The 26,424-nt window shown below is 30.5% G+C and overlaps 12 protein-coding genes across 12 annotated transcripts; 9 read left to right on the forward strand and 3 right to left on the reverse strand.

Annotated features, from left to right (window-relative positions):
* Nucleotides 1–194: 194 nt before the first annotated feature.
* On the reverse strand, nucleotides 195–857 carry PPL_04802 (uncharacterized protein; the record flags this gene model as incomplete). The annotated part of the gene is made up of 3 exons (XM_020575699.1): nucleotides 195–271; nucleotides 305–329; nucleotides 519–857. 3 exons carry the CDS (start codon nucleotides 855–857, stop codon nucleotides 195–197), a joined length of 441 nt encoding a protein of 146 aa, XP_020434494.1.
* A 2,471-nt stretch (nucleotides 858–3,328) lies between these two features.
* On the forward strand, nucleotides 3,329–4,552 carry PPL_04803 (RWP-RK domain-containing protein; the record flags this gene model as incomplete). The annotated part of the gene is made up of 1 exon (XM_020575700.1): nucleotides 3,329–4,552. One exon carries the CDS (start codon nucleotides 3,329–3,331, stop codon nucleotides 4,550–4,552), a length of 1,224 nt encoding a protein of 407 aa, XP_020434495.1.
* Nucleotides 4,553–6,615: 2,063 nt separating this feature from the next.
* PPL_04804 (uncharacterized protein) lies at nucleotides 6,616–9,499 on the forward strand (the record flags this gene model as incomplete). The annotated part of the gene is made up of 7 exons (XM_020575701.1): nucleotides 6,616–6,774; nucleotides 6,881–7,112; nucleotides 7,201–7,461; nucleotides 8,592–8,645; nucleotides 8,931–8,953; nucleotides 9,025–9,232; nucleotides 9,291–9,499. The coding sequence occupies 7 exons, from the start codon at nucleotides 6,616–6,618 to the stop codon at nucleotides 9,497–9,499; spliced, it is 1,146 nt and encodes a 381-aa protein (XP_020434496.1).
* A 124-nt stretch (nucleotides 9,500–9,623) lies between these two features.
* On the forward strand, nucleotides 9,624–10,915 carry PPL_04805 (uncharacterized protein; the record flags this gene model as incomplete). Its single annotated transcript, XM_020575702.1, has 2 exons — nucleotides 9,624–9,646; nucleotides 9,841–10,915. The coding sequence occupies 2 exons, from the start codon at nucleotides 9,624–9,626 to the stop codon at nucleotides 10,913–10,915; spliced, it is 1,098 nt and encodes a 365-aa protein (XP_020434497.1).
* An 824-nt stretch (nucleotides 10,916–11,739) lies between these two features.
* Nucleotides 11,740–12,591, reverse strand: PPL_04806 (uncharacterized protein; the record flags this gene model as incomplete). Its single annotated transcript, XM_020575703.1, has 3 exons — nucleotides 11,740–12,012; nucleotides 12,038–12,189; nucleotides 12,570–12,591. The coding sequence occupies 3 exons, from the start codon at nucleotides 12,589–12,591 to the stop codon at nucleotides 11,740–11,742; spliced, it is 447 nt and encodes a 148-aa protein (XP_020434498.1).
* Nucleotides 12,592–13,290: 699 nt separating this feature from the next.
* Nucleotides 13,291–14,385, forward strand: PPL_04807 (uncharacterized protein; the record flags this gene model as incomplete). Its single annotated transcript, XM_020575704.1, has 5 exons — nucleotides 13,291–13,303; nucleotides 13,340–13,446; nucleotides 13,507–13,933; nucleotides 14,064–14,173; nucleotides 14,353–14,385. The coding sequence occupies 5 exons, from the start codon at nucleotides 13,291–13,293 to the stop codon at nucleotides 14,383–14,385; spliced, it is 690 nt and encodes a 229-aa protein (XP_020434499.1).
* Nucleotides 14,386–14,534: 149 nt separating this feature from the next.
* PPL_04808 (uncharacterized protein) lies at nucleotides 14,535–16,367 on the forward strand (the record flags this gene model as incomplete). The annotated part of the gene is made up of 4 exons (XM_020575705.1): nucleotides 14,535–14,607; nucleotides 14,861–15,211; nucleotides 15,276–15,530; nucleotides 15,613–16,367. The coding sequence occupies 4 exons, from the start codon at nucleotides 14,535–14,537 to the stop codon at nucleotides 16,365–16,367; spliced, it is 1,434 nt and encodes a 477-aa protein (XP_020434500.1).
* A 553-nt stretch (nucleotides 16,368–16,920) lies between these two features.
* PPL_04809 (GATOR complex protein MIOS) lies at nucleotides 16,921–20,446 on the forward strand (the record flags this gene model as incomplete). The annotated part of the gene is made up of 10 exons (XM_020575706.1): nucleotides 16,921–17,037; nucleotides 17,118–17,193; nucleotides 17,294–17,361; nucleotides 17,443–17,573; nucleotides 17,675–17,842; nucleotides 17,932–18,479; nucleotides 18,570–18,801; nucleotides 18,892–19,184; nucleotides 19,266–19,333; nucleotides 19,400–20,446. 10 exons carry the CDS (start codon nucleotides 16,921–16,923, stop codon nucleotides 20,444–20,446), a joined length of 2,748 nt encoding a protein of 915 aa, XP_020434501.1.
* A 163-nt stretch (nucleotides 20,447–20,609) lies between these two features.
* PPL_04810 (Dabb family protein) lies at nucleotides 20,610–21,182 on the reverse strand (the record flags this gene model as incomplete). Its single annotated transcript, XM_020575707.1, has 2 exons — nucleotides 20,610–20,761; nucleotides 20,858–21,182. The coding sequence occupies 2 exons, from the start codon at nucleotides 21,180–21,182 to the stop codon at nucleotides 20,610–20,612; spliced, it is 477 nt and encodes a 158-aa protein (XP_020434502.1).
* Nucleotides 21,183–21,513: 331 nt separating this feature from the next.
* Nucleotides 21,514–22,819, forward strand: PPL_04811 (uncharacterized protein; the record flags this gene model as incomplete). Its single annotated transcript, XM_020575708.1, has 2 exons — nucleotides 21,514–21,766; nucleotides 22,680–22,819. 2 exons carry the CDS (start codon nucleotides 21,514–21,516, stop codon nucleotides 22,817–22,819), a joined length of 393 nt encoding a protein of 130 aa, XP_020434503.1.
* A 116-nt stretch (nucleotides 22,820–22,935) lies between these two features.
* PPL_04812 (uncharacterized protein) lies at nucleotides 22,936–23,702 on the forward strand (the record flags this gene model as incomplete). The annotated part of the gene is made up of 2 exons (XM_020575709.1): nucleotides 22,936–23,290; nucleotides 23,479–23,702. The coding sequence occupies 2 exons, from the start codon at nucleotides 22,936–22,938 to the stop codon at nucleotides 23,700–23,702; spliced, it is 579 nt and encodes a 192-aa protein (XP_020434504.1).
* Nucleotides 23,703–24,082: 380 nt separating this feature from the next.
* Nucleotides 24,083–25,969, forward strand: PPL_04813 (uncharacterized protein; the record flags this gene model as incomplete). The annotated part of the gene is made up of 2 exons (XM_020575710.1): nucleotides 24,083–24,333; nucleotides 24,703–25,969. 2 exons carry the CDS (start codon nucleotides 24,083–24,085, stop codon nucleotides 25,967–25,969), a joined length of 1,518 nt encoding a protein of 505 aa, XP_020434505.1.
* Nucleotides 25,970–26,424: the final 455 nt, after the last annotated feature.

Genomic DNA, 26,424 nt, shown 5'->3' on the forward strand with positions numbered 1-26,424 from the left:
AAACAACAACAAACAAACAAACAATGCAACAATTTAATTTTTTTTTTTTTTTTTTTTTTTGATAGTAATAAGAATAATGACAATAACAATACAGATACTCTATATAACCATGTGCTTTGCTTCACATGCTCTACACTATAAATATAAATCTAATGATTCATCCCCCCTTTTAATTAAAATTTACCACCCTCTATCTAAAGTTTATTTAAATTGAAAACATATAACTTTGCTGCAACACACTCATCATCATGCCATAAAATCATAAGCAATACTATAATATATAGGGGCAGTTTATTTTATTTACCACCCTGATTATTCTTTTCAGCAAACTTAATAATAGAATATATAAATTAGTTTGATGTTTGTTTATATTGTATGTTGTGTGTGTGTTTGATTTTTGAATAGGTTATTTCAATATCAATATGTATTTTCTTGTTTGTGGTGTTAGGGTATCATTGAAAATTAGAAATATTTAAACACACATTAAACACACACACCACCCACCCACACACACATACCACTCGACTATTATAAACATATAAATTTATTTTATCACCTCCTATTCTGTTACCGCTAACACAAATCACACAAGCACACAGTAATATTTGTTCAGTTTTAGCCGACATAAATGTAAAAGGTTTTTTTTTTCTTTTTCTTCTTCTGTGTGTGTGTTGTGTGATTGTGTCTATATCTATTTCAGCACGTATCCAATTATTACACCAGCAACAATAGTAGCAATCTTGTAGCCACTGGTTAGTATTTGCTTGTTTTATTTTGCATTGCAACTCTTTCTTGTAGGAGTAGTTGTTGTTGTTTTTGTTTATGTGATGTCCCCAAAAACAAGTAAAGTCATTCATTTTAATATTTGTTTGTTGTTGTTATTTTATTAATTTATAATATATATTTATCCTTACCAAAAGGTTTTAGTTATTTCATATTTTAGTAAGTATTGTGACTCAACAAACAACAATCATCAATAAAAAAGATAATAATAATAATTTTTTCAAAAATTATTCAAAAAGTAGAGTAGTACTAGTCTTTAGTTTTGTTGTTTGTTGTTGTTGTTGCATACCCATTCATTCTAGACTCTTCATCATCGCCACACACCCACACACCACAATCAATCACATTTCCAATTTCCAAATAGAATTATTATTTTTTTATTTTATTTTATTTTCTACTCCAGACCATCCATCATATGCTTCTCACTCACTCTCAACACTTGATCACTTGGTGTCGGGTAGACACTGCTCTCAAACAACATCCATGCACATTGTGTTGAATGGGTTTCGTTCTGATTTTGTAGTGCCTTACGCACTCTACCCTCTCACTTGCCAACATGCACTAGATTTAAATCAAAATCACAGTCGATTCCAGATTTGTATTATCAATCATATATTTGTGATTGTATCATATCACACGGTCAATTTTTAATTATCATATTGTATTGTATGATGTGTCTGTATTTCCACTCTTGTACTAATAGATATATAGAATTAATATTATATTATACCTCTATATATGTGTGTGTAATTAATTGATTGATTGATTGATAATGTGTTGTCTGTTGTTTCCAGAGTTAATTCTGGTTTGCTGTTGGTTATAAGATATGTGGTCAATCAATCAAACAAACAACAATCACTTTGTAAAAGTAACATTTATATTATTAATGTGATTATATTAAAACTGGTAGAGATGGAGATATAAAATCAAGGTGTATGTGTTGTGTGTTGTGTAATAATTTTTATATTCTAATGAAAAAGTGGTTTTGTTTTATATAATATAATATAATACATTTGTATTTAATGAATTATTCATTTATTTTATTTGATTCAAACAATCAACTAAATAAACAACAATCAGTCTCTTACAAAATCAAACAAATTTTATAATTTGCAAAAACCAAACATCAATTCGTCATCAGTTTATTCAAAAAACATTCTAAGTTGTTTGTGTTGTTTATAATAGTTGTTACCGAGAATCGGAATTACGGGTTGACAGCCAACCGACACTTTGATTACCATTTATCCATTATCAAACAAAAAGTAAAATATCATTTCATTTATATAATTTAGTTTCCCTCTACTTGTCAATTGTCAAACTATTCTATTTCCTAACAAAACAACAACAACAATATAATTCCTAATACCACAATTCCAGCTACACATTAACTCTTGGTTTGTTGACTGTCCAGCTATAAAATATCTTTAATATTTTTAAAATTAAAATATTTATATTCTATTTTAATTTATATTCTATTTTTAATATTTTTTTTTAATTAATTTTGTTGTTTGTTTCCATCAAAAGGTATTGTCCAATCCAAAAGCAAATCATTTCCTTCTTTGGTATCTATTCTATTTTTATCAACAAATCAACAACTTTCGTCTGTCCTAGACAATTATTGTAGTTGTTGACCGTCAGAATCATTAGAATATAGTTGTTTCTTTTCTAAAAGTATCTAATCTCTTAACTATTATTTATATAGTTTATTATAAATAATATACAAACAATATATAAATAATATTAATTACCCACCCACTACTCACTAGTAATAATATTACTTTAATAATAATATTTCCAAAAAAGGTATATACCTTATCCTTAATATAAAAAAAAAAAAACAAAACAATACCTATTAGAAATTTAGATAGATAGATAATAATAATATTAATATTATTAATTAATTAATCATACCATATCAACAACAACATATAATACTTAAACAACAATAATAATAATTAATTAAATTGTTTTTTAATTTTTTAAAATCGATATTTCGATTTAATACCCCACCATCATCAGTAATAATTCACGAGTCCATTCCAAATTTAATAAATTCGATACCGATTTTTATTAAATTTTTAATTTTTTATTAAAATATTTTCACACACAGTTCCTAACCACACACAACTTTCTAAAATTTTACCTGTCCAACATTTGGATGAATACTAACTATATCTAAAAAATTTTCTTTTTTAAAAAAAATAGGAATTATATATCCCTTTTGACTAATCAGTAGCTAAGTTAACTATTACTACCTGTACTACTATTATTAATTCCTGCATTAATAATATTAATATTACCACCTACCTAATATTACTATTATACCATCAACACTGAATTGCCTTTGTATCTAAACTGTCCAATTATTATTATTTTGTTTTTCAAAGTACATACATACCCTATCCATCCTTAATTATTAAATTTAAAGTAAGTCACTTCATAACTACAACAATACAGCTCTTCCTAGGATTACTAACAAGTATTTTTTTACCAAATCTAGAAATTCAATTATTTTTTTTTCATACACATTAAACTATAATTTAAAATGCCTCAAACATCTAATATCGGGTTTGAACAACTCTCAAAATATTTTCACTTACCAATCAATGATGTGGCCAAAGAGCTTGGAATATGCGCCACAATGCTAAAGAAGATCTGTAGAAGAAATGGTATCCCAAGATGGCCACACAGAAAGATCAAGAGCTTGAACAAGATGATTGAGAACTTGGAAGCAACCCTACAGAACAACACATCTGAAGCCGAGGAGTGCGTCAAACAAGAAATCACTATTTTAAAGAGCAAGAAGACATTGATCATGAAGAATCCAAGTATCTTGGCCAACGGTTCACAAAAGAGAAACACAACCGTCCTTAGTAGTTCCGACGATAGTTCGAAACAAGTAAAGAAAATCAAGTTGGACGAATCACCCAATTCAACTGAGCACATCAGCCAACCACACCAACAATCACAACCGGCCTCACAGACACAACCACCACAACAATCACAACAATCTCCACCACAACCACAACAACAAATTACACATCAACCACAAAGTTTACAACAACAACAACAACAACAGCAACAACAACAACAACATCAGCAAAAGATGATGCAATACTCTCCACACTCTCCACACTCACAACACTCGCAACACTCTCAACATTCTCAACATTCTCAACACTCTTCACACTCACAACAACACTCTTCGCCACAACAACAAACCACAAATTTCTCAATCAACCAACTTCTCACACCAGCTAGTTTCTCTGCTCCATTGACCTCATATTTATTCGGTGGACACGACGACGAAGATCTTGGTCACCCACAACATGAAACATCGCCAGGTGCATACATGCATCAACCAACACTTTCATATCAAACCTCACACCAAACACACATGCCAAGCAATGGCGCACGTGAAATCTCAGTGGAACCAACCAATTCGTGGTACACCAACTCTCAGATGGGACCAACTTCAATGGGATACATGCCATCGGGACCAATGTTTTCGACGATGCATCAAGACTTTTTCACACTTCCAAAATTGAATATCCCAGAGTCTTTGGGTCAACAGTTGGCAATGCAAAATCAATCGTATCTCTCGCAGCCACCTCAATACCAACAGCAGCCACCAAAGAACATGATGTACATGAAGCACCCACCACAATATATGTCGCCACAAAACTCAAATTCAATGATGGGCGGTCCAAACACAAATGCAAATCCATTGCGATGGGTAATGGAACACGATAAACACAGAAAGGTTTGAACAACAAATAGTCTCACGCTACCTATTATATTCAATAATCTCTAAATATATCTTGTTCCAATCAATCAAAACCTCTAGAAAGAAAACAACTGATTGATTGTTTTTTTTTTTCATCTTTACTTTTTAATTTTATATAACTGTTATCATTATTATTTTTTATATACTTATAAAAAAAAAAACATTGTTCATTCAAAACACAAACAAACTACAAAATTCACTTAACATTTCACTTGACATCTTTTAATCTTTCGTATCTCTAAATACTATATATATCAACCACCCATTTAGAGATAGAGAATTTATTTGTTAATCTAATAATAAAAAAAAAAATATTAAAAAAAAATTATAAAACTTTTAAAAAACAATAAAAAAAAACTATAAAACTAAAAAAACAACAAAAATTTCACACCATAAATAATTATATATATCACAAACTCAATATTTTTTGTAAATATAGTATATTCATCATAAACACACACACATTAAAAACAAATACGCCAAACCATCATCATGCAACTCCAATGGCATTGATTCCTGGTCTTCAACAACCAATCTAATTGGCTGCCGCTTCTTCTCAAGGAATTCATATTTCGATTTGCATTCAGATCAGCAGATTCTCTCAGTACTAATAGTAGTAGTAGACATTCAGGTGATCCGCTATTCAATTGAATACAGTATTATTGGAAATCGCGCCGCAGTAACAACAGAGGTGGAGCGTTGGTGGTCTCTCTCATCTTATAATATATAATTAATTAATAATAACTCCCTCCTTCCCTCACACTCCTCCTCAACAACAACAACAATAAAAGACAACAGAAATGCAAAAAGACAACCAGCAACCCAAATTTCCAAAAAAGCAATATATGATTTATATAAAATACATTCATATATTTTCTTTTTTTTTTTTTCTAATTTGAATCTAAAAAAAAAAAAATCAAATAAATTGTTTAATATTATTTCCCCAATCGGCCCAAGACCACCTCCTTTTTTTTTTTTTTTCTTTATTCTTTGAAATAAAATTAAATAATTATTAAAGAAGTTAAAAAAAAAAATATCTTTAATAATGAATTTAAAAATTAATATGATAAAACAAATATATAAAATAAATCAAATATAAATATTTAAAAAAAATGGTTAAAAACAGTAATACTTCAGGACTCAAGATTGTTAAAGTCTTAGATTTAATATAAATTAATTTGTTTTTACCATTTTTAATAAAAATTTCTCAGTTTCTCAAATTTTTTGCAAAAAATTATTTTTCAGTTTTTATTTTTTTTCAGTTTTGCCAACATATCAAAATACCTATTATCAAAAAAACATCACATTAGTCTCATCAGAAATCAACTTGGTATAAAACAATTTATTTATTTAATTATCTGAAGTTAGTATCTATTATTTTTGAAGTATTACATAAAATACTTAATCTTAAGTGTATTTTATTAAATCTATACACTATTCACCACTCAAACACCAAACGCAACATAAACACTTCTACACAGTACTACAATATCGTAATATTTAAATTAAACATCATCATTATCATTATCAAATCATTATAATATTATTAAACAACCACCCAGGGCACCACATTTTTCCCTAAAATTAAAAATAAACAAAACAAAACAAAACAAAAAAACAACACATTATATCTAACCTAAAATGACAATAACATTAACAATATTGGCGCTACAAAAATTACAAAAATACAACAATAACAACAAACTTTAGCAAATTTTAATTTATTTATAGTGCAACATCAGCAAAGCAGCAACTTAGTTATAAAGGAAGAAAAAGAAAGATTAAAAACATAAATTTAATCTTTCAATTTCAATTTCAAATTTATTAATACATTCATTATCACATTTCATTATTCATTTCATACACTTATCTTTACAATATTTAATTTATTACCTGTAAATATTTTATAAAATATTAACATTTTTTCTTAGCTTTCACAACTTTTCCTTTACTTTTCTCTTTTTTTATTTATTTATTTTAAAAACCAAACCAAACCAACAACCATTACTTCACTAGTTACTTTATCATCAACAAACAATCAAAATATGGCTGAAAAGAAGATCTCTGAAATCCTTTGGGAAAGACTCATCATCACTGAACAAAACATTGCATCGAACAACGGTGCACCTACCTCTGGTGTCAAATCAAAGTATCCAAAGAAAAAGAAATTCAGAAGCAATCGTGATTCTCTTGCTTTTAGAGAGGTAACTAATTTACTTTATTATAAACAAACAAGCAAACAAATATTTGTTTATTAACATTTTTTTACTTGTCTTTTTTTTATTTTTTTTATTTACTTTATTCATTCAGTCTCCTGGTAAACCTGGAACAAAGAGATACAATAGATATATGAACACCAAGTTCCTAAAGGATGGAGGTATTCTTAAAGATAGATTCGAAGCCGAAATGGATCACAATATATACGAGCGTAACGAGAAGCTCATCTACCAAGATCGTGAAATGAAATATGAGTGGGAGCCATACAGAGACATCTCCTACGATGTTCAAGTAGAAATGTTAAAGGATTGTTTGCCTTCTGAAAGTAAGATATCTATTATTAATAATATCATTGTTATCAAACAAACATTTATCTAAACTTTGTATTTTTCTCTGATTATTATTAACAACAGAGGATAGAAAAGGTAAAAGATTCAGAGAGAATCCAAAGACATTACCAATCAATCAATCTTTCACTATGCTTCAAAAGAATATTCGTGATGCTTTCAAGAAGCCATTCATCCAACATAGTTCATTCATTGCCACTGCAGAGGACCAGATGATTCAGTTTATCTCGAATCCATACATTCAAACCACCGAGGTTGAACTGGAATCCTCACATCATCGTTTACTTTTACATGGAATTGGTTCATACTATTCTGTCTTGACAAAGAGTAAGTCTGATCACCTACACTTTTGATTTCATCAGTTGAAACAAACAAACAAACTTATTAACACTACTTTTTATTACCTTGACAACTAAAAGGTTACACTAATTCAAGTGGAAAGAGAATCACAATGATTCGTAAACCAAAGCTGATGCCACCTATGCCAGCACAGACCATCAGTGACTACATCAGTGAAGAACACCACAAAAACAAAACACAGAGAATCAAAGTTTCCGCGCCACGATCACGCTCAAATAGCTTCCAAGGTGTCAGAATTAGATGTTAGCTTTCGGGGTGCACTTGCCTTGAACACTCTCATCATTCACTCACTCTCACCACCTTGTAACCATAATCTATTGGAAACAGGATCGTATCATACTTTTCCTCTTTCGCATAATGTATATTTTACAAATATAATAATTATATTTTTGCTTTTGTTTTGTTTCGATTGTAGTTAATGATGATTCAAAAATCAAATAACAACAAACACAACCAAACAAAAGTAATTATGTAATATTATTATAATACAACATTATTAAAAACAACATAAACAATACAATGTTTAGCCTACATTGCTATTTGTGTTATATTGTTTTTTTAATTTTTTTTTTTTTTAATTTTTTTTTTTCTACCATTTTGTTTGGTTGGTGAATAGAATATCGAATGATATTTATTTGTCCATACCAATCATGGTATACTCTCATAAAGATTACCTTTAAATATAAAAGATTTCATAGTTTGGGCAATAACATATGTGTTGTTCAAATTATATAAATCAAAAAAGGTTTGAAATTTTTGAGATGAAATATTAATTACATCTTTAATAATAAAAAAGAAAGATATATTGTACAGAAAAAAAAAAAAAAAAAACTCTCAACAATCAATGTGTAGTGCTATTTGTTTGTTTGATGATGAACTACTTGTTTGTTTTATTTTTGCTGCTGCTACTAGGAGCAATTAATTAATATCAAAGCAATATTTTTTTATTGGGTTGGAACCAATGATAAAATGAGTTAAGGAATAGGTAGGTGGTGATGTTCATAACAATTTTGGTATGTATAAAAAGAAAAATGTTCTTAATCATATAATTGTCATCATTTTTAGTTCAAAAAAATGTAGAAATCTTTTTTGCAAAGGGGTTACTGTAAGAAAATGTTCGATACTAATATTTTATGTTGAAATTGTTATACGTATGTACACCCCACACAGTGTACTTGTCCATCAAAGTTAAAAAAAAAATTAAAAATAAAATAGAATGTGTATTTCCATCATTGTAAACAACCTATTTGATCAGACAGTTGATCATTTATAAATGAATATCAATTATATTAAACAATGAATGATTAAATTAAAAATTTTGTTTGTGTTGATATTTAATAAATTAAATTACATATGATTAATCATAAAGCATTATCATAAAATTATTCTAAAAAAAAAAAAAATGAATACCAAATTAGTTTCTATTTTTTTATTAGTTTTGTTAGTTTGTGAGATAAAGGTATTTAGTAAATTAAAAAATTATTTGCAATTTTTAAAAATCTAATATTTCAAATATAAACATATTTGTAGGGTGAACTGTTGGAGATTCCTAAACTTCAAAGACTTTCACGTTCTTTAAAAGCTCTTAGAGCAGATTCGGAAGACAAAAACGATCTGCTTTACAATGTTCTTAAAATAGACCGTAATACCGGACTTACTGTTTCAACGACTCAATTGACAATCAATATTTTTAATAAACTAGGAACTTGGTTAGGAGGTGTATCTAATAGTCCATTGGGTAAGAAGAAGCTAAATCTTTTCAAAATTAATATACCATCTAACCATTTTCTTTTTAGTTCAAGATTTTGTTAGTAATTTGGGTGATAGTTTGGGTGCATTGTTCACTCAATGGCTCCAAAAAGCAGTTGGAAACTCAAGATATCTACACATTACAAAGATCGCTCAGACTGAATTAATGATTGAGGATTTAACTCAAATAATGAATCATGAATTCGATAGATATATTAATTATCTTGATGCATATATTTATGAACAAACACATTAAATTATCATTTATTGGAAAAAAAACAATATTAACAAAAAAAAACAAAACCAATTCCATCAAGAAATTAAATAAAATTTTTATTATTACAAAAACCATTGGATTGGAATATAATTTGATAATAAAAATGATCTACTATCTAATAACCAAGTACTTTCTTCTAAACTTTTACCTATTTTGAAAAATAATATTATTTACTTTATCTTATTACTTTATAGATTCATTCAGAGAAAAAATATAATGATGGTGATCAGAAACATATAAATATTGGAATTTTCTATACTTTTAATATTAACTTTCCAAGAGTTATAAAATAATAATAAGTTATAAATAATTAATTATAGAATGATTGAAACTCAAAGTAGAGGTAAAGAAACTCAAGGAGGACAAGTTGGTTCTGGAAAGGTTGATAGTGGTCCAGTTATGTTCTTAAGCCAGATTTGCGATGGATTGGAGAAATCACGTGCCATCTATACCGTCTGTGAATTGGATGTTGCCAACCAACTAGAAAACAAACCAGAGCCAGTTGACAAGTTAGCCAAAGAAATTGGCTGTTGTCCTGACTCTTTGTATCGTTTGATGCGTGCTCTCACTACCCTGGAGATCTTTAAAGAGACAGATGACCGTGTTTTCCAACATACCGAACTCTCTGAGAAGCTTCGTGATCAGCGATATCGTGACTTGGTTTTGTTGCATGGTGGCCCACTCTCTTTCAACAGTTGGAGAGACCTGACTTCGACCATTCGCAATGGAAAATCGGACTCCAACAAACTCTTTGGAAAGCCATCGGTATGGGAGTACTTCAAGGAGCATCGCGATGAAGAGAAAATCTACAACACCGCAATGACCACCTATACCAACTGCTTGGCATCCAATATCGTTGGAATTGGTGACTTTTCCAAGTGTGAGACCATCTGTGATATCGGAGGAGGACAAGGCGCATTCTTGACTCATATTCTCAAGTCCAACAAGAATATCAAGAATGCAATCAATTTCGAGCAGCACTGCACTGTCGAGTGCAATAAGCAAGGAGGTTGTCCAGAGCGTGACCAAAGAATCAAAGACCATCCAGGTGACTTCTTTACCGACAAGATTCCAGAGGCTGACATCTACATTATGAAATCGATTCTTCACAATTGGACTGACGATCAAGCTGTTAAGGTCCTCAAGAATGTCGCTAACTCAATGAAGCAAGGATCGAAGCTCTATGTGTATGACATTGTACTTGGCAACGAGAAAAATGAGCAACAAGGTGTCGGCGTATGGCTTGACATCAAGATGTTCCAATTGATGAATGGCAGAGAGAGAAGCCTCAAAGAGTTTGAAAAGATTGCAAGAGAAGCCGGTGTCAAGATTGGTAACGTTCAAAAGACTCCACAATCATTCAGCCCATCACTCATTGAGTTCCAAAAGGCTTAGTTCTAATCAAAAAGTCACTCTTAAAATATTTACAACTTTCATAATAATAAATAAACTATAGTTATTATTATCTTATTTCAATAATAAATTATTATTCGAAAGAAATCTTGATCTTATTTTTACAAAATTTAAAACATTTTTTTTTTAAGAATTTTACGAGTAGTAGAACACTCAATGAAATAATGACAATATGACCAAATGATTACCAAATACAGAAGTGCTCGACCCCCTACACTGTCCTCCAACTTAAGGAACTCATCTTGAATTCAATCAACTCCTAGATGGTTGATTGGGAGAACATATTCATAGAATTTAAGATGACCAAGAGCAAGTGTAAGGCAAAATTGTAAGTCATTCAGAATGATGCAGTTGGAGGTACAGAGTAGAAGGCAGATCATTGATAACGGTCAAGTAAATATGAAACTGTTGCATGGTATTGGTTTTCATGATTAGCTCCAGCACATTCATTCATCAAGCACTCTGGATGAAGGGAGCTCTGCCCAAACAGTTATCTGGTGACACGCTACATCTTGTCGAATCATATCTACACTTAATTACAGCTCAAGTCAATGTACACACATTCGACTAACACAATATAAGCTCATTTACTACCTCCAGTTGCAACTCCACAATCAATGCAGCTTTTGGTGACCATACCAACAACACCACTACCAAATAAGTAATAGGGTCCAATCTTAAAACATTGTCTGAGGTATTCCTTTTGATTGAGTCATATTATGATCTTTTAATTTTGTTGTCAGTGGTAACAGAGTAAATGGCAAGTGTCCAATGTTGGCGGTAGAATATTGGAAATAAAATATATTTCACTTTGGTGAAATCATTTGGATAGTTGATTCTGGAATAAGTGCTATACTCTTTATTTCCATAAAATGATCGCTGAAAGTTTGTATATTTTTAATCAATAAAGAGTCTAAAAGCATAATTTCTTCACTTTGCCAACTAGATATTATGTAGTTAATGGCAACATCATCTAGCCAAAAAGATTCACCATATAACGATGCCGAAGCTTGTAGAATTCTTCTTAATGAATCATGTAAACTAGTAGCACCTCCAGTTTGCTGATTGAGTTGCTGATTCTGTTGTTGGTTTAGTTGTTGATACTTTTGGTAATTGCTGCATTAATATCTCTTTTTGTCGGTTTGATATTTGAGTTCTAACCATATCTGGATCTAAACTTGATTTAACTAAGGAACTGATTGCCTTTTTGTTGGATTTGGTATTACTTGTGTCTCTAGTTGTTTGTTTACCTTTTCCTTTAGTTTAACATGATCTTACAAAACCATTTGAGTTACTTTAGGCGATTTTCATTGCTTTCATCTGAGTTCTATATATTCATCTTCTTCTGCATCATCCAACTTTCTTTTATAAATGGTAGATAGGACAATAAATAAAGAAAACATTACTATGAGGATTATTAAATATAATAAATCAAAGCTCTTGACTTCTTTATCAGTCAAGTGAGATTATAGTGATTTATTACTATTTGTACCTCTATATATAGTTTACAATCAAGACTGAAGTTAAAATAATGCGGCTGTTATAGTATGTAACAAATAGTAATTAATGTGTGTAGCATTACTCAATAAAATTAAAGTATAATTAATAAAACTAGTAATATTGTTATTAAAATTACTATTACTAATGTTATTTATCATTTTATCTGTTCAAATTATTTGTAATGTGAACAAAGTAACGTTCAAAATGAAATGAAAGGTGCGACGTTGCACCTTTTATCAGTTTCGAAAATTTTTTTTTTTTCAAATTCTTCACCCATAGTGAGATGGGTCATATATAAATATAAATAAATATAATATTTAAATAATAAAAAAATATTCAAACAGAGAATTTAAAAAAAAATAAACAAAATTTTGGCGGGTTGACTAAGGTTTATTTGCATCACTCAAACTTTGAAAATTTAAATTATGTTGCTTTTTTAAAGTATCATTAGAATAGCCTGGGCAAATATCTGATTTTTTTTTATTATTATTTTGATCAAGCTGTTAAATAATTAATGGGGTGGGGTTTATTTCTTCGAAAATAAAACAAAGAAAAAATAGTGGATGAGAGATCCGAAAACTCTCGGAGCTCTCACAGTCCTAAATAATAACACACATTAGTTAATTCAAAAAAAAAGGTCTGATTATAATTTTTTATTTAAAAACCCCAAAATAGTTGGCATGATTTGGGTGTTCTGAGGGATTAATCACCAAAGATTAATTAACAGTTCACTTTACAAATTTAACAATTAATCCTTCTTATTAAAGAACCAAAAGATTTATTTTTTTATTATATATTACAAAACTCTATCTAGCAATTATTTTTTTTTTATCAAACAATTTTGTATTATTTTTATAATGTCACAGGAAAGTAATTTTTTTTATTCTTTGGCAGTCATTAATATAGTATTGGTATTCACATTAATTGGTACTTTATCATGTGATTGGTATTATTATATCGCAAATGGAACTTATGGAAATGATGAATATTTTTTTGATTTATACAGGGAAAAGGTATACATTCTTTGTTTTTATTTTTAGATCTTGTACTGATCTTTTTCAATTTTTACTTAGTATTTTAATGAAAATTACAGTAGAAAAGTTTATTATATAAATCTAAAAAAAGATACCGATAAATTCTTTGTTGGTATTGGAGTTGGTCAATATGTTGGTCTTATATGTTATGTTATCAGTGTAGTATCCTTTGTTTTATCTTATAACAAGTACAATAAGAAGGCATTGAAAGTTAATAGAATATTCTCACTTCTGATGGCATTATTTGAAATATTCACTGTCTTTTTAGTTATATTTATTAATAGTATCACTAATTATAGTATTTGCAACTCCTGTAGAAAATTCATTGGAAAGGTAGGAAATGGTTATAGTGCATCTTGGGGACCAGGTGCAGGCTGGTTCTTTGGTCTTGCAACTATCTTACTATGCATTGCCAACAATGTTCTCGTCTACCTTAGATTCAAAGAAATCCACAAAAACGAGCAATGTAACATCAATAGTGATGAAATTTCACTTATCAAAAACAACAAAGGAGCACAATTCCAACAACCATATCAACCACAAAACCCCCAATCATACCAATTTCAATAGAAATCTCAATATGTTCTAATAAATAGGGTTACATCTAATCAATATTGAAACCAACCAAATCAAACTATTGGATAACAATAAACTCCAATTATATTGTGACAGCATTATGATTTATCCTCAATCGAAAGATGGTATAGTGTGTTAAGGGTGGATAACTAAATTTTTTTTAAAACTTTTACTGCTGAGAAAATTTGATTTTAAAATAGCTAATTTTTAACCACTTCAATAAAATAAATTAAATGAAATAGTTCTTTAAGAAATTTATTAATAAAGTCTATATTCTTGGTAACCAACTTGTTATTATAAAATATATAGAGTGTAGTAAATATTAAATTTAAATTAGGTTAAAAAAAATTAGCTTCAAAAACAATTAATAAGTGTATTTAAATCAATAAAATGAAAAATATAAATTTGAATAATAAACCAAAAAAATCAAAAACAATCAGATATAATTTAATCTATTTTTTTTTTGATACCATATAATAAAAAGTTTAATCATGACTAAATACATTAGAATACAAGAGTTTTTAATATTATTTGTAATTTTATTTAATATTGGAAAAATTAAAGGTAAATAAAAATCAATCGATTTTTATAAATAATTTTGAAATATTAAAATTATTAATAATAAAATAATATATTTTAGGTCTCCATTTAAAACCACTTGAATATGGACCAAATGGAGTGACTTTTAATTTGGGAAGTGGAGCATATAGGAATGGGAATTACTTTATGTTGGTCAGCAGTGCTGTAAAAAAAAATTTGACAATACTCAACCCGACTACATCTTTTTTGAACTACACACCCGATATTATTAACAAAGTAGATACTTTTAAAGTATGTGAGACTGCAGATTGTAGAAATTTCAATGCATTAGCTTGGAATCCCGTATATATAGATAATATTTCTTCGACTCCAACTCAAGGAGGCATTACAGTAAAAGGTTTATCACTTGTTTCATCTCCACCCGGAAGCTCACAGATTTGTTTTAATAAATACTGTGTTGATGAAAGTGATACTAATACTGCAGGAACAGAAATACATTTCAATATTGGTCAGAACATTACCTCTTTAATCTCTGGTCAAAATATTCCAGTTTTTTTTTATGTAAGAGGAATTTCAACTGAATCTTTGTACCCCGCTATTTTTATTCAAAAAAATTTTTCATTCCAAGGTAAGTGTTTTTAGTTTAGTATTTTAAGAAGAAAACAATCTAATTTAACAATAATTTCATATAGCACCAACAATCTCATCAGTTGTATTTAATAGAGATGCTAATCAAATCACAATGACTGGAACCAATTTCGGTGTAAATGGAATTTCTTTGGCTATGATTTCTAATGGTGTTAATTTACAACCAACCGATTTAGTTGATAATACTGTTATTATATCAAATGTGAATCCTCAAAACTATTCATTCTCTGGTGATTTCCAATATAATTTGAATGTTGGTTCTCCAAATCCAAATTCAGCAACCTATACTCAACAACTATGTATGTATTCATTAAAAACATATCTTATATTATAATGATTTCTATTGAATAACTATTAATCATTCATATTATTTTTGTTTAGATCCAGTTGTAACATCAGTAACCTCTACTTCATCAACTGGTGGAACAATCTCAATTTATGGATATAGATTGAATCTTTTCAAACCAAGTGTAACTATTTCACAGGTTTCCATCCTTGTTGGAGGTTATACATGTACAGTATTGACACTGAATGACCAAACAAATTCATTTATTGAATGTTCATTGCCAGCAATTCCAAGTGGTTCACAGAAATATAATTTATCAGTGGTTGTTAACATTAATGGAAAGCATTCCAATAGTGATATATTATTCTCTGTCGATCTTTCAAATATCCAAGAAGTATCACAAGATAACGGAAATACAATTATTATCGGTTCATCATTTGGTAATGATACAACATCAATAATATTACATTTCAATGGTAGTACTCCAATGTCACCGATCTCAATTTCCGACTCGATGATAACATTTAAATTTCCAACAAACACACCATCTGGTATATACAATGGAAACACACTGACCAAATTCAACACATCACCAACCTTTCCATTTAAGATAACAATACAACCATACATCACATCAATAACGTCACCACCAACACAAGGTGGAATTGTAACAATCAGTGGTCAATATATGACTTCCAACATCCAAGGAAATGAGAATATCACTGTGAATGTGTATGATCCAAAATCTAATCTTATCACTCAATGTTCAAATGCAACGAGATTGAACAGTACCAGTGTGACCTGTATTGCACCAGAAGTGGAACATCTGCTTATTTGCAACTTCAATTGAATGGTATCAGTTCAACTGTAATGAGTGGATTGAGTATAGTCTACCAATCACCTATAATACTATCGACCACTTCAGAATCACCATACAATAGTGGAATGATAAGCATCTATCAAACTATTTGCAAAACTTATTTATTTTTCTTAATTTTATTGTTATTATTATTTATTTGAAATGTATTTAGAAATAATTTCTCTAGAATCAATTACAATTTTGAATAATTATAAAATGAAATTAAATAAATCTTTTTTGAATAACTAAACTAAGTATCTCTTTTTTTCAAAGCTTTTTAATCACCGAATGAACCACCCCCAAAACTTAACCCAAAAGACATGATCATTTTTTTGCTCATTGACGACAAAAAAAAAAAAACTTTAAAAAAAATTAAAAAAAAAAAAAATCTTTTACCTTTTTAAAAAAATTTAATCAATCATCAAGAACTATCATATTTTGATATATATATATTTAATGTTTATTGTATAGGTTTGGTGTGATTATATAAATATATATATATATTAGTGATTGATAATAATAATAATAATAAGATAGAAAAGATATGAATTCACAATCATCTGGTGGAAACAGAAAGAGATATATATCATGGAATCCACATATTACAAATACATTCATTGTTGGATCGAGTGATATCAGATTATATGAATTAAGACAAAAAGTAATAAAAAATAAGAATAAGATTTAACTTTGTAATGAAACAACGTAATATTTACTACTTTTTTCTAATAATAATATTAGCAAACAGGCAGTGGTGGTAATGCATTAAGTAAATCGAATCTACCATTGTCATTCGATATAGATTATCCTCCAGATGGTAGGTTATTAAACAACTAACAATGCGCAAACACTATGATAGTTGTTTAATCTTTTTTATTAATCATCATCATCATCATTCCATTTCATGCAAAATCTAGATTGGATACCACAAGATAAAAAGTCAATAGATTTAATTAGTGTAAATACAGATGTTCAATATTTAAAGGTAAAACAATCCGCTACTTTCTATCTATCTATCATTAAAACAATAGATTGTAATTGACTAAAAAGTGTATCGAAAAATTAGTGTATGGCATGGAGTCCAGATCCATCGGATCCAAATCTTTTAGCATGTGGACTTGTCACAGGTAAGACCCTGTTAACTAGTTTCTCAAGTGTCAATAGAAAACTAAAAGAATTCGTACCGAAACATACAAGGTAACTATCAATGATTCAATCATTTAATAGCAGAGTTGATTGATTAATATCTAATAATTATTCATCTATATATCTATATATATATCAATGATTCATCTCAGACCTTGTAATTCAATTGCATGGAATCCAATTAATAGAACACATATAGCGGTTGGTTTAGATAAGATCAGAGGTGATGCATCCACTCTTGTTTGGGATATCAACTATCTGAATAGATCGAATACACACACTGCATCTGGAAGTATTGTAGTGGATGCTCCACATGAATTGTAATGTATCAAATCAATCAAATCAAATCACAATCAAGATGATCATCTTTACATTGGTTATTAATACTTACAAAAAACAAAACAAACAGAGCACAGGTATCAGAGAATAGTTTCAATACACAACCTTCTGAACCGACGGAGGCAATCTATCAACCAATCTCAGAGTTTACAATATCGGAAGCAACATTTTCACTCGCTTGGATTCCAAACAATCCGTTCTGTCTCATCATTGGTACTGGTTCGAAATGGTTGAGAATCTATGATACACGTGACTCTAATATATCGCAGTCGGTCACCGCTCACCAAAAGTCGGTGAACGGCATCAGCGTTGACCCGTTCGACAACAACCGACTGGCGACAATGTCAGAGGATTCCGTCGTCAAGATTTGGGATATGAGAAAATTCGATGAAGCTATCATCTCGATCAACACCAACTACAAAGCGGTTCAACAGATTGAGTGGTGTCCAACGAGATCTGGTATCCTCGCCACAAGCGGACGTGAAAAGTCAACCGTCAAACTCTACGACATCAAAGCACCCATCGAGCAAACGAAATCACCTCGACCCGATCGTAAATCAACCACCTCTTCATCATCATCAGAACAAACTATTCATTATAATTCTAAACCAACCAAGAGTAAGTTATTATTATTACAAACAAACATATAAATATATCATATATAAAGTTTAGATAACTAATTTAATTGATTGTTTATAAATTATAAAGCACATCATTCATCAGATATAGTTTCATCATTCTCATGGCATCCAAGAAATGAATGTAGAATGCTCACTGTTTCATATCAAGGTGTGGTCGATGTCGTTAGTTTGAATGAGAACATACCGATTACATGGTCACCACACGGTGATCTATGTTTTTCATTTGGAATGCATCTCATTGAAGGTCCATCAAAAAACACCACAATAGAACCAAATTTATCAAATGAAAAATATTCACAGTATGTATAGTTTTATTATTATTATTGTTATTATAACTAACTAATTAACTTGTTGATTAATTATTATTATTATTATTATTATTATTTTAGTTTAAGAAATGATGGTAGATATAATAGAGATATTTCATTATTGATGAAAGAGAGAGCTATCGCAGGTTACTCTGCGTTGGTAGACGATAACGTAAATATATCAAACAAATTCAACGATAGAGATATCAATTCTCTTTGGTTGTGGGCACAGAAAATACCACAATTACTACAAACCATTCAAAAGAAATCACATATAATCAAACCACCAGCAGGTGTAACCACCACCGATCAATCAGAACCACCAAAAGAGAATGAATATATTGGTATTTTTAATATTTTACATGATCAAAAGTGTAAGTAACCGCATCCAACCATCACAATATAAATATTCTTTATAATTATATTAATAAGTTTAAAATCTAATTTTAATCTAGATTTCGTTGCACCATCAATTGAAGCTGTACAAAATGGATTTATTATATTCAAGTCATCACAGAGAAATGTATGTTCTTTAATTTGTGGTTGGGGATTCTCACCTTCACATCCACTGGAGAATACTCTTTTGCAGTTGGAGCGTTTGGGTGAGTTTGAACGAGCTGCCGCTCTTGCAGTTTTCCATTTAGAGATCAAGCGTGCAATGCAGATTTTGAATAATGGATGTTCGGCACTCGCCATCCAAGGCACTCCTGTCGCCAAAGAACGTGAGATTGCACTACGTTTGTTCACTGTGGCACTCGCCGGTTTCGGAGACGGCACCAATTCCAACGCCATCTGGAAAGACGCTTGCAAATACACTGCCAAGAGTTTTAGCAATCCCTATCTCAAGTTGTGTTTGGACTTCCTGAGTGTTAGCGAGTCACGTGAGTTGGTTCCGATCCTCGAGGAATCGGTGGTGCCACTGCCATCAAAGATTGCTTTTGCCTGTCGCTATCTGGATCCGCAAGACTTGCTGTTGTTCACCGAGCGTTGCACTCAACAAATGGTGGAGCAGGGTAATCTCCAGGGTATTGTCTTGACCGGTCTCACAGTGAAAGGCGTGGACTTGTTGCAGCACTACATTGACCGTACCAGCGATATTCAAACCGCTTGTTTGGCCGCCAGTCTTGTCGTGCCGAAATACTTTAGAGACAAGCGTGTCGCCAAGTGGGTTTCGATCTACAGTGAATTGCTAGACAATTGGGAGTGCTGGCATGAGCGTGCCATGCTTGATATCCAGAGAATATCGTGGTCGGAGCAGCCAGCCACACAGATCTACGCCAAGTGCGGTTACTGCCAGCAGTCTTTCTCGTTTGAGTCGGTCAGCAGCGGTTCGATGGCAGGTCGCAATCCAAAGGTAAACGCCAGAGCCAAAGTTCCATGTTGTCCACACTGCAAGCAAGCGCTACCAAGATGCAGTCTGTGTATGTTGCCACTTAGCTGCATGGTTCCCGGTATCGACTTTAAGAAGCCGACCAACCGTGAGTTTTGGACAGCTGGTGCCGAGTCGTTCGATGACTGGTTCACATGGTGTCAGTCATGTCGTCACGGTGGTCACGCACAACATATTTCCGATTGGTTCAAAGATCATAATGAATGTCCTGTAACTGACTGTAATTGTACTTGTTCCACTCTCTAAAATATAATTAATAATATAATAATAATAATAGAAGATTTAGCATCACCCGAATATTACAACTCTTAACAGTGCACCTGTTTATTTATTCAAATAAAATCATATTTTTTTAGTACAAATCGTTTATATATAAACAATTATTTTTTTTAAATATATATCGATTTATTTATTGACGTGGTACTAAGAAATCTGAAACAATGGGTGGTGAAGTACGAACTTCATTGAGAAGATTCTTGAATTCAGCATGGAGGGGATGTGGGTCATATACTTGGAGATCAGCTGGATCACGTAATAATACTCTGTAACCATAGTTGTATCCTTTTTTTTAAAAAAGAGATATTAATTAAAAGTTAATACTCATAGAGAAAAGAGTAGATGCTGATATTGAAAAGAACAAAAGTTAAACAAACATACCACCGCTTCTGTCTTTACATAAATTCTTTCCAAAGTTAATAGTGATAACACCTGGGATATTCTCTTGCATCTTAGCGATATGGTTGACAAGACCGTTGTATTGTTGTTCGGTCATGTCTTCTTTGAGTTGCATAAATAAGATATGTTCGAGTGAATTTGACATTTTGTTACTATTCTTATTAGCTGTACTAAATAATCTGATATTACTACCTAACACTGTTATATTTCTATTGCAATTTAAAAGAGATTTATATAAATTAATACTGTTACAGGTTACTTTGAACATCATTAAATCTCTAACCAAAAAAAACTTTTCATTTTTCATTTTTTTTTTTCCCAATGCACACAAAAATCAGATATTAAAAATTTATTTAAAACAATCAATATTTGTGTGTGTAGCAAGAAATACAAAGATAAAAGAGAATGATTGGCTGAGATAGGTGAAAACTTTGTACAAGTATCCAAAACAAGTAAGCTCTTATGTTCATCTTCAATACTCAAACTACATCATTATCACTTTCTATCACAACATATACTATCTTTTCATCTTTCATTGTTACTCATACACTTTCATCCTTATCAGTAGCTATTTTATTTCTTTCGATTCATTCTCCTTTACTTTATCCATCTATATATTATTCTTTGCTGCTTTCATAATGTCGCAACAACAACACCCACCGTTCACTTGTTGGGTAGAGTTTAGTAACAAGAAAGACGAACTCACCTTCGAGAACACCGCCAACTATAATCGTCTCATCCCTGTCATCAGAGGTTCCAAACAACTCGCTGTAGGTGACGGTTCTATCGATTTGTTCTCTGATGCAGCCAAGACCATTCAACTTGATGTTGAGACTCCAGTCGATAGGAATCTTCAGCGAATCTATGTCGCCACCACTCAACCACTGCAAGGTAAGTACATCTACCTTCAAGTCTACAAACCAACCACCTATGATACTAACCAGCCCACTCCTCATATTCTCCTTCTCCCTTTTGTTATCTTGTCTTGTACTATATTTACACTATCTTCTTCTCCTTCTCTTTCTTCTCGCCTCTCACACCGCTCATTACCCTACCAATCATATTACTTCAATCGTTTCCTACACTCGTTTCCTACACACGTTTCCTACATACACACACATACATACATACATACATACATACATCTACAAAACACTATTACCCATCAAACCTAAATATCCTTCCGAACTCTCTAACTAACATATTACCTTCTATCACTTCTTTTTCTACCCTTTTCATTCTCTTTTTTTTCTTTTTATCTTTCACTCTCTTCTTATCTTGTCTTGTATTATATTTACACTTTCTTCTTCTCCTTCTCTTTCTTCTCGCCTCTCACTCCCCTCATTACTATACTGCATTACCTATTTCTCATGTTCTTGTCTTTACACCTCTCTCTTTTCTTCTCCCTCTCCTTGTTCACAACTCTCACACCTCTCATTACTCTCTACCAATCATATTACTTCAATCGTTTCTTACAACCTATTCATACACACCCTCTCACGCTTATCCACTACATATTCTTACAAATATTACTTTCTTCTTCTACTTATCTTTCTTCATACACTTCTCCTCTTCTGCCTTCTCACATTCTCTCTCTCGCTCATCCCTTCTTTCATTACTCTACCAAACATATTATTACTTCACGATTACCTACCCATTCATACACATTCCTTCTGTCTCTTCTTCTTATCTTTCTTCAAATACAGCAGCACCTCAGCAACAAGGTATGTACACATCTACAAATCGCATTAACACAATCAAACTATCTCTTAAGAACTGCTTACTAACCTATTCCACCTTGTAGAGGCAAAGATTGATCGAGCGTTATTTCTTTTGGAAAAGATGTCAAAATCATCAAAGGCTTCCTACTCCATTGAAATGATACATACTGTGTTGAAATATGAAATAATTCTATTGATGAATGGATCTAAAAATTGTTTTTAATAAATAATATTAAACTATAGAATATATTAATAATTACCGTTACTCTTAAATTCTAATTCTCCAACAAAACCAGCTATATGTCGTTCAGAAAATAAGAGCATCGTCAATGTTATCAAATGAAATACCAAAGATTCATAGAAACATTTCATATCTATTTGGTTGGAATCGAGATGTCTGTTGGACATTTTACAATTGAAGGTAAAATATACAGTAGAACAGAAGAACAATCTCTTCTTGCAAAACAAGAGATACAACAACAAGTGAAAGTGGCCATCAATGAATTCAGTCATATCAATCATTTGGTGATTTGTGATTCAATGCAAGAGGGTAGAGACGACTTCAATCAGATCAATGCAGACAGCAATCATACAAAATCTAAAAACTATATCTTTGCACTTGACTATTTGGAGTTTGTCGAGCAACTTAGAGTTACTAGAGAATCAGCAAATCAGAAGTTTGATATCCATCTCAGTAATGAAATGCAAAAGTATTGGATCGTTTTGGGTTGTCCAAACACTGAATATAAGTACCTATATTCAGAAGATTAAGAGGAAGAAGATAATGAAAAATCAGAGAATGTCAAAGTAGAAGAAAAAGAAGAAAACACGAAAATTGGAGATAATAAAGAAACAATTAATGACAATATAATTTCTAATAAGAGGTGGATCAAGATCAATCAAAAGACATTGCTGAAAAAGACAATATCTGCGACAGTGATGACAATGATTCTGATAATGATGAAAATGATTCAGATTACTCGAGAAATGATGATGAAGATTATGAAGACTATTTTGATGACTCTGCATTCGAAGACTCTGAATATGAAAAAGATGATGAAGAATCTTTTATTTCAGTTAAGATAGAATCAAATATAAATAATTAAAATAATTTTTTTTTAAAAAAAATATAAATAGATAAAAAATTAAAAATTTGAAATGTTTTGGTAATTTTAGTTGGTAATTACAAAATATTTTTATTTATTTAATTAAACATGTTTAATGATAAATTAAATACTTAAAGTTATTTATTTATATTTTTTTAATTAAATCATTTACTTCAATTTTTTTTTTTTCACTCCTGAAAAGGATAAATATATTATTTCTTAATTGAATTGCATTAAAACAATTTTTTAGTTACCAGTAACGTTTTTTTCGCTATGTCGGTTTTTTTGCACTTAAATTCTGGTTTATTTGACTTTTAACATTTCTACAAATACATTAGTGCAAATAAAAGCATTAATATTTATTTTTTTATTTATTAGAAATGTCTATACCTCCTTTAATGCAAAGTAAAATAATTAAATATCTATGTGAAAAAGGTGATGTGTGGATAGTGGAAGTATCTTTGGTTAGCAAACATTTCTTTAAAATCGTAAAAGAAATAATAGGTTCAAGCATTAGATTCGATTTTGGTATATCATCAAATAATATGCTTTCAAGTGGAAGTCATGAAGATGAAATTATTTTCAATAATTTTTGCAATGCTATCATTGATCTTATCATATCCATGTCTTTGTCTGATAGTGTTGGTGGTGCAGATGGTTCTACGTTGAGAGAACGGAAGATGTCATCTATGTAGCCATATCTTGAATTCAGGGGTTTCTTCTACTATGGGTGGAAGTTCTATTTAATTAAACAATTAGTGTTTGGATTTTGTTTATTTATTTTTTATTTTATTTATTTTTCCCACCCAATTTTTAAAATTTAATTCCAAAAAAACTTTATAAACCTCACACAAAATTCATTTATTTGTTTCCCTTCCCATTATTCATACAAATACACAATTTATAGATACAAGAGTCAATTTTTTCTCTATTCTAAACTTAGAGAATTGACTGTGTATCATGGAGCTGACTACGGTGGAGAGAAATTTATCATCGACAGCTTGGCCAAACTTCTCAAGAGTGCTCAATGGACAGAATGGAACAAAACCAAAGAACTTCAACATCTACCACGGATTAAAGTTAGGATGCTTCATTGTGATGGATATTCAAGTGAAATCAAATGGGTTTTGAAGAAAAATAGAGTTGCAAAATACATCAGTGAATTCAGTTTGTATGCCGATTTTGAGTGTGAAGATTTAGGTCGCTTTAAACTACCACGAAGTTTGAAGAGATTAACCATCTTAGCTTCTGATGATATGGATAGTCTACCTTCAGATTCAATGCAAATCGAATATTTTCTTCAAGGATTAAGAAAGTGTAAACAATTGCAACATCTAAGCTTTCAATCAGGAATATTCGAACGATTACTCAGCAAGGAAAGTGGATTATTTTTTTGGTACATCATATCTCTAAAGAAACTAAAGAGTTTGGAGATTATCGGAATAGCCGAATCAATACGGGGGGTTGGATTTGGAGATGGTGAACCTGAATGGAATGATCAGATCATCAATCATTTGAAAGCTCACAAACAGATCACAGAGTTTTCGTTTGGTTTGGCTTACAACATTGAAGTTTTACATCTTCAACAATACCAGCTATTGGAATATCTATTCAGTCAAGACTGTGTCGTTCAGAGAATAAAAGCATTGTCGATGTTGTCAAATGAGATACCAAAGATTCAAAGGAACATTCAATATCTATTTGTTGGTATAGAGATGTCTGTTGGGCATTTTACAATTGAAAGTTTAGAAGGACGTTGTCGATACCCTTTAATGGAAATTAAAAGATACAGTAGAACAGAAGAACAATCTCTTCTTGCAAAACAAGAGATAGAACATCAAGTTCAAGTAGCTATCAATGAATTCAATTATATCGATCATTTGGTGATTTGTGATTCAATGGAAGAGAGGAGAGACGACTTCAATCAGATCAATGCAGACAGCAATCACACAAAATCTAAAAACTATTTCTTTGCACTTGACTATTTGGAGTTTGTCGAGCAACTTAGAGTTGGAAGAGAATCAGCAAATCAGAAGATTGAAATACGTCTCAGTAATGAAATGCAAAAGTATTGGATCATTTTGGGTTGTCCAAACAGCGAATATAGCTATCTAGATTCGGATGATGACAATGATTCAGATTACTCAAGAAATAATGATGAAGATTATGAAGAATATTTTGATGACTCTGCATTCGAAGACTCTGAATATGAAAATGATGAAGAAACTGCTATCTCTATAGAAATAGAATCAAATATTAATAATTAAATAAATATATTATTTTTAAACAAATAAATTAAAAAATATAATTTAAAAATTTGATCAAAAAAAAAAAAAAAAAAAAAAAGAAATAGGAATTCTGATCATCTGACCTTGTACATTAAATGTGGAATAAAGTAATAAACTCTGATAATCAAGTACAATTATTTCATCTTTAGAGAAAAGTAAAAAGACATCCCCCAACAACATAGTATTAATGATATAATAATACAATACTGAGGTATGAATATATAGAGTTTGTTTTTTTTGTTAAAAGTCATTAATAGAACATATATTTAACAACCACCTATAACTTTTTCAAACACTGGTTCTAATCACAATTAAAAAAATTATATTAAACACACACTCACAATGAAATTGTTGTTGAATATGATCTCACCCACCGTCTGATCTTAAAAAAATATTGTTATGTGTGAAATTATATAATTTTGATCAACTTTTAA

This window comes from Heterostelium album, assembly GCF_000004825.1.
Source record: "Heterostelium album PN500 unplaced genomic scaffold PPL_scaffold4, whole genome shotgun sequence".
Classification (NCBI taxonomy): Eukaryota; Evosea; class Eumycetozoa; order Acytosteliales; family Acytosteliaceae; genus Heterostelium; species Heterostelium album.